The sequence below is a fragment of the Petaurus breviceps genome, unplaced genomic scaffold (assembly GCF_028583685.1).
Source record: "Petaurus breviceps papuanus isolate PSGF00001 unplaced genomic scaffold, PetGlider_PUasm1.0 98, whole genome shotgun sequence".
Taxonomy (NCBI): Eukaryota; Metazoa; Chordata; class Mammalia; order Diprotodontia; family Petauridae; genus Petaurus; species Petaurus breviceps.
Genome location: NW_027187460.1, coordinates 29,168,418 through 29,176,473, shown reverse-complemented (window position 1 = coordinate 29,176,473; position 8,056 = coordinate 29,168,418). Strand labels below are relative to the sequence as shown.

Genomic DNA, 8,056 nt, shown 5'->3' with positions numbered 1-8,056 from the left:
ATTTACCTTTTGTTAAGCTATTTTTCTCCTGTAAACTTGGGATTTACCTTTTGTTAAGCTATTTTTCTCCTATAAACTTGGGCCTTAGCTTCCTCCTGGGTTCAAAACCTGACCCCTGTCTTCCCTACTCACTTGACTCTGGGTACCTGAACTAAATCTCTCTAAGTAAGGGGGGTGGGGAGGGCTTATGTAGTAGATCATCTCTAAAGTCCTAACCATCTCTAGACCTAAGAAGCTACAGATCCATGCCCTGGGAGACAGGGAAGAGATGTGAACTGTGGCCCAACCTGAACCCAGAGAGGTCACTAGAGCCAGCAACAGGATGTGAGACAAGTGTCCTTTGCTCACTGGCTCCAGGGTGTGTGTCTGTCACCTGAGCTCTGCCAAAGGCAAGGAGGAAGGAGATATTATCTAGAGAGCCCAGGTTTCAGAAGGAGTAATACTTGGAACAACATGGGGACTAGAAACTAGCTGAGGGCCTGGGCCCCCTGGGGCCTCTAGGAAGGAAGGGAGAGTCAAAAGCCATCTAGGGAAAGAGGGAGAATACCCGAAACTTCATTTAAAAGGCAGAAAGTCACCGCATCTGGCTACCAATTTGATTCAGGCAAACTAACCAGAAGAAGCAGGAAAAATAAATCAGCAAAATTCACCGAAGTCTGGTATCACATGCAGGGTACCACACCCAGAGTCCTTCACCTCTACAAAGAAAGGGAAAGACTCTTGTGATCTCATACCCTTCTCCCTATTTTCTAAACAACTAAACTAGGATTATGTATTATTTTAAGGCAACAGAGGAAAAAAAGGGGAAATGCTGTCCTTGCCTGAAAGTAAAAATGGAGTGCCAGAAGGTCTAGGATCAGAAAGATGGGGGGCAGAAAACCAAGAAGGGGAAATTTATGGGGCCAAGACCTAAAGATTACCGGGGGAAGAAAATAATGAGGTCCTGGAATGCAACAGACCCACAGTACCACAGGAGTGATTGAATTTCAACCTATTATATTAGGAATTATTCATGTTCTTCCTTGTATCCTACCCTCATTCTTTTACTGACATAAAAAGTCAGCTCAAAAAGTATATAATGAGCAGCTACCAATGTGCCCTTTTGCACTGCTGTATAGGATGGAGTAGAAGAAATGATCTCTGACCCCTAGAAGCTTAAACCTGTCAGGAAGACAAAATATATCTTGTTTCTCATAGGTACAAAAAAAAAATCGAATCAAGCTTCTCTTTGTGTTTTAGGTTATACAGTGTTAATAAAAACCCACTGGAATCTGGGGTAGTCAGAAAAGGTTATCAGGGAGGAGGCTGCGATTTGAACTGGGCTTCAAAAGAGGCCGTGTGGAAGGACCCCTGGATTTGAAGTCAGAGACCCTGGATTTAGAGAGCAGCTAAGTGGCTCAGTGGAAAAAGCATTGAGTTTGGAATCAGGAAGGCTCATCATCCTGAGTTCAAATCTGACCTCAGACACTCACTAGCAGTGTGACCCTGGGCAAGTCACTTAACCCTGGTTGCCTCAGTTTCCTCATCTGTAAAATAAGTTGGAGAAGGAAATGGCAAATCCCTCCAGTATCTCTGCCAATAAACCAAAAAATGGGGGGAGGGTATCATAGAAAGTCAGACAAGACTGAACAACAACAAAGCCATGGGTTTAAATCCTGGTTTAGCCACTTATGCCTGTGTGATCCTGGTCAAGTCACCTGACCTCTGTAGACTTCAATTTCCTTATCTGTCAATGGAGAGGGGTGGACCATGAGCCACTGACCCTGAATACAGAACTGAGATGGAAGAAGAGGGAAAATGGAGAGTGCATGAGGTGAGAGGCAAGTAAGTCAGGGTGACAGCATGATGGAACAGAAATATTTTTAGGCAGGGAAGTGAGAAACCTGGGCTCCCAGTCTAGCTCAGCTATTCTTCAGCTACATAACCTTGAATAAGACTTATCCCTTTTCTGAAAGGCAGTTTCTTGACCTGTTCTCTGGCCCTCTTCATGTCATGCCTCTTCCCATCTCTCCTGCCCCCCATTAAAGAGAATTCTCCCTAAAAAAAGCTAGACTCACTGTGCTGCTTCTGCAACCTGTCCCCTAGCTCTAGAAATTAGCCATCAAGTCAACCCTAACATTCCTGGAAAGGACAAAGTCAAGCAAACTGCCCTAAAATTCCATCATTCCTGTGACTTCCAAACAAAACACCCTTCCTTTGGCCACCACTCTTCTTCATATGCTGTCTTTCCCCATTAGAGAGGAAGTTTCTTGAAGACAAGGACTGTACTGTTTTCTGCATTTTTATCCCCAGGATGTGTACCTGGCACACGGTAAGCATTTGATGAATGCTTTTTCATTCATCTATGTATGAAATGGGATTTTAGACCTAAATTTTGTAAATATCCTCTGGCTCCAGGCATCTCTGACATGATTTATGTTGGGGAATGATGATATATAGTGTCAGCTAGGTCAGCATTTCCCAAACCTATATTTGGCCACAGAACACCTCTGAGCTTTAAATATATTGACAAAACTCACAAATGCTGGACCAAAGACATGGATTACCACCATCATAAAGGGTTCATGAAGGAGGGAGGGAAGACTTCAGAAAATTTTGGAGAAGAAAATAAGATTGTTTTCCTATAAAAACATACTATATGTATAATAAATTTTAGAGGGAAAATTTCTCTAGTACTTAAATTTCCTAGAGGCCCCAACCAAAAGGACCTACTGACTGCTGCCCATAAATGACATTCTATTTCCTGTCTCCATAGCTTTGTATAGGTCGTGCCCCATATCTAGGAATGTATCCTCCTTCCTCATCTCTGCCTTCTGAAAGCCCAAACTCTCTTTAAGACATGAGGTCTTGCCTGATCTCCCCAGTTGTTAGCACCCTCTCTCCACAACCCTACCCTCAAGTACTCCACACATATTTTTATTTATCTGTGTATCTGTATCTATATATATCTATGTATATCTATCTATCTATCTATCTATCTATATATCTATGTATATCTATCTATCTATCTATATATATATATACATATATGTATCTGTTGTTTAGACCTTCCAACCCAATAAACTACTTCCTCTCTGTCTTAGTATCTACAGTGCCTAGCACAGTGCCTGGCCTGGCACACAGTCGGCCTCTATTAAAGCTTGATGAATTGAATCAGACCCCTACTCATAACACAAAGCAACAACATTCTACAGAATCCCCTGTGGGAAGGGTCCTGCTAGATTAGATAGGGGTCAATGAAGAATAATGACAAAAGGCCTTCACTACTAGACTGAGGCCTCTGGACTCAGGAAATGAGTACAGGTTGTAAAACAGAGAAATTATGAAAATGGTTTTTAGGGATATTAATATAGCAAGGGGACAAAATTAATTAGAAGAATCACAGAGCCAGAGCTGGAAGGGAATACAAAAGCCAATCAGTCCAAGCTGCTCATTTTACAGTTGAGGAAGCTGAGACATAGGTAGATTGTATGACTTTACTAGAGTCACGCAGGAGTAAGCATTAGAAGGGGGCCCTGGATCCAGATCCAGTGGAGAAACACTGGTAGCAGGATAATCAAATAGAAAACCACTGGAGTCATTCAGGAACAAGAGGCTAAACACATCTGGCCTAGTAAAATCCAGTAAAAGAGAAATAAACCCAAGACGCAATGAATGAAGAATCAGTTAAGAAGAAAATAATCTATACCTTCTGGTTCTCAGACTTTTTTTTGCCTATGATATAGCACCATTTTTTGTTGAACTGGGAAGAGTCTTTGGAAGAGTTGAGAGACTTGTATTTGTGTATGCAAGGCCAAGACTACTACAATTCAAGACATACCTCACAGAACTCATAGCAGGGCCTTTGCTAACTGCTGATCTAAATGGATGACCAAAATTTCAAACTTAGGGGCCTAGGAGGACATTAATGGCATTTAAATTACTCTTCAACCTGACCCCTTCCTATCTTTCTAGTCTTCTTGCAGATTCCTCCTCCCTCCACACCCTAATTTCAGTCATGCTGGCCTACAGACACTGGTACTCTATCTCTGGTCTCCCTTTGCAATGGCCATCCTCCATAACTGGAGAATGTTCCATTTCCTCATCTCTGCCTCAGAGAATCCTTTAAGACTTCTGAAATACCATCTTCTCACTAAGGCCTCTACCTCTAAGGCTACACTCCATATCCCTATTTATGTACAAGTCGTCTTCTCCATTAGAATGTAAGCTGCTTGAGGGCAGGGCCTATGTTTCTGCTTTTTTTTTGTATTCCTAACACTGAGCCTAGCATATAGTATGCTTGCTGACAATAATGTTGAACATATTCTCACTAACAGAAATGCAGTTATAGGAAGGATGAGTAGGGGTAGGGTTTTAGGAGAAGGTATAGTGTTGTGGAAAAGAGATGATGAGTTCAGTTTTGGAATTTCCAGGACCATGTGTCCCGAATAAGACTAAAGAGGGATTTGGCAACTAGGACACAGAACTCTTATTAAGAGCCCACTCATCTTCTGGTGTTCCCTGACAGTAAGGGGAATCCCAAATGTGTAGTCTCAAGTGGTAATCTCCAAACCAAACTAGAATAAATATCAGCAAGTTGTCTAAATTCCATGATCAGAGTTAATTGTCTATGGTTTATGGGGCAGAGATAGAGAAAAGGATGGAACTGAAGGCAGAGGAAAATCACACAGAGAGGAAAAAGAAAGAAACAAAGGAAGGAAGGAAGGAAGGAAGGAAGGAAGGAAGGAAGGAAGGAAGGAAGGAAGGAAGGAAGGAAAGAAGGAAGGAAGGAAGGAAGGAAGGAGGGAGGGAGGGAAGGAGGGAGGGATGGAGGGAGAAAGAAAGGAAGGGATAAAGACACATATACACATAAATATACATATACATATACACACACATTTTTAATATTTATTTATTTAAGTTTCTAGACTTTAAGCAAAAAAAAAAAGAACTCTGCTAATAAGCATCATGGGATAGTGCTTCTCCACAGACTAATGGTTGGTAAACAGTTGTCTAGAGACCTCACAGACTTGGGGGGGGGGGTGACGGACAGGTTCATTCCATTTAACTGTAAGGGAACAATGACTCTCTTCATCCCCTGTCCTTGACTCACCCTGATTGGCTGGGCTAAGAGTGCTTACCAATGATCACTCTCACTGGTAACCCTGCTACCATAACTAGGCTTTTTATTCACTAAAATATTTAACTAGTAGGCTCACTAAGAAACCATATTTCTAAACTCAAAGTAGTCAATAAAATCATCAAATACAGTGAATGAAAATTGTAGCAATAAGTATTTTTAAATAGTCATGTTTTAAATGCTTTAATTAATTTAAATGGTGGAAAATTTTTAAATAAGCATTTCAATTTCACATCAAATGGTATAATAAAGGTTAAATATGTGTATATTTAAATAAATATTTTATATTAAGGCACTAAAAAGCTTGCCATAAAGTAATAATAATAGCAGTGACATTTATATAGCACTTTCCAGTTGGCAAAGTGCTTTACAATGCAACGTCCCATTTGAGTCTCAGGACAAATCTATGAATTAGATGCTGTTACTATCCCCATTTACAGATGAGGCTCAGGGAGTTTAACTAACTTGCTGATAAGTGTCTGAAGTGGGATTCTAAGCTAGGTCTTTCCTATCTTCAAGTCCAGAATACTACTCACTAACCCTTTAATGCTCCCTAATATCTGTAATAGTCCTTTATACTTTTCACAATTACATCATTTCATATGAACTTTCTTATGAACTTCATAATGACACTATAAAGTCAACAGAGTAAGAATTCAATGTATGATGGGGAAACTAAGTGACTCTCTGTAAGTTTAATGGTTAAGCCATTGATTAAAACACGAGTCTCTTGATTCTTAGGGTCCAGTGCCCTGTTCATTAAACCAGACTCTTAGGTTGATATGACATTTTAATATACTAAACCTTAATATGGCATTAATTTAAGAAAAAAAAGTTCTATCATATTCTATATATTAAGCACACAACATTCAAATTACTTTTCCAATGGTACCCCAAGTATGTCCAATTAGCCTAATGGAAACAAGAGTTCTGGGACAGCCTGGAAGAAAAAAAGCTATATACTTTCACTTACCGAAGCTGGGACTGTAGCTTTCCCGCTTTGTTGATAAAATCTTCCCAAACTGGATAGCTCCCCTAAAACAAAAACAAAGCCATCACTCATTAATTTTTTGTTAGATATAAGATTCATAGAACATGTGATCTCTGAACTCCTGGGGAAGTAAAAGAACATATTGTTGTCTGACTATTCAATATCTCAACGTGATCAAACATTATCGAAGACTGTAAACTGCTCTATGAGAATCAGACTTCCATTTTTTTCATTTATAAAGTAAGGGGCTTGGATGACAGGGGCACTAAGGTCCCTTCTGGTCTTGGTCTTGTGAACTTACAATCCTAGATGTGCACTACAATATATTCTCTCTCTCTCTCTGTCACACAGACACACACTCAGGACCAAACACACAATGTCTCAGATACAGATTTACAGAGTTTTTTAAATTGTTTGTTTTCCCCAGTCCAGACCACTTCAGATCTGCGACTGCTGATCTTCTGAAACTTACAGTCTTAGAGTTTTCCTGGGGAACTAAGAGGTTAAATGACTTTGTCAGGGTTACACAGGGTCAGAGGCTGGCTGTCTATCTACTATATCATGCTGCCTTTCTTACAATGGTAAATACTTAATAAACACAGTTAAACTGAAAGTCGGGGTGGATCAGGGCATGGAACACTAGGCCTGGAGTCAGGAAGACCTGAGTTCAAATCTGACCTCAGACACTGACTAGCTGTGTGACTCTGGGCAAGTCACTTAACCCAGTTTGCCTCAGTTTCCTCATCTGTAAAATGAGCTGAAGAAGAAAATGGCAAACCACTGCAGTATCTTTGTCAAGAAAACCCCAAATGGAGTCACGAAGAGTTAGACACAACAACAAAAACTGAAAGTCTGGAATGTTATGAGAGTTCAAAAGTTAAATGGATTAGGGTGACTCATTTAATGTTGATTTAAATGAAGGGCTTACAAGTTTCGCCCCACACCCATCTCATCACAACACAAACTCGTATCATAATCTAGGCTAGAAAAGAACTCTGACCCATCATAACCCAACCTCATTTTGCAAATAGGGAAATGAGGCCTAGGAAAGTTAAATGACATGTCCAAAAATCAGACAGAGAATAAGTCTCGGAAGCGGAATTTGAACTCGAGTCCTCTGATTTCTCCTTCCATTGTGCCATCTTGCCTCCACGTCTTACAAACACTTACACCCTCATTTCTTTCAACTTAGGAACAGAAGGAGTAAAGCAAAGGCTCAGTTATTACTCATTTATAGACCACATTCTGACAGTTTAACTTTAGGGTCAAAATTCAGAGGACACCACTTTCTTAAAGCTAGATGCAAAAGCACGGACTTGTCCACTCCCATCTTCAATTTAACAATTTGACAAACATTTACTAGGCACCTCTGGCATGCAAGGCACTGTGTTAGGCTGCTGAAAACTCAGAAGCAAAAAAAGGGAGAGAAAGAGAAAGATGGTCTTTACCACCATCAAATTCTACCAGGATTCTACCAGGATGTCTTTCATCGTGGGGAATGAGACAAGGGATACCAGGAAAGAGGGACCCCCACCTTAGTAAGGAAGATGGTCAGGACTGTGCAGAGCAAAAGATTTCCCACAGATGAGGAAAAACCCAAAGGAAAGGAAGACCCAACTCCGACAAGGAGGGGCTGCTCAAGGAAGCGTCCAGAAAGATGCACGAGGCCACCTCACACACAGAAAGCAGAAGGAAGACAAGCAAAGACCATCATTCACATCAGAATCCTGAATGTAACACTTACAAACTCCTCAAAGTACTAGGATATGGCAGGCCACAAGCATTTATTAAGCACCTACTGTGTACCGGGTCTTGTGGGGGAAAAGCAGAAGGTAGCGAGAGAGGGAAGAGGAAAGAGGGAGAGAGAGAGGGAGGGAGGGAAAAAAGGAGAGAGGGAGAAAGGAAGGAAGGAAGGAAGGAAGGAAGGAAGGAAGGAAGGAAGGAAG

The 8,056-nt window shown here is 40.9% G+C and overlaps 1 protein-coding gene across 4 annotated transcripts in view; it reads right to left on the bottom strand.

The window, feature by feature from the left end:
* The window catches only part of MTSS1 (MTSS I-BAR domain containing 1), a 235,721-nt gene that overhangs the window by 195,934 nt on the left and 31,731 nt on the right, over positions 1-8,056 (bottom strand). For all 4 annotated transcript variants that reach the window (XM_069081030.1, XM_069081033.1, XM_069081031.1 and 1 more), the window contains exon 2: positions 6,093-6,154. In XM_069081030.1, coding sequence (XP_068937131.1) covers positions 6,093-6,154 — 62 coding nt within the window. The remainder of the gene's footprint in view (positions 1-6,092; positions 6,155-8,056) is intronic.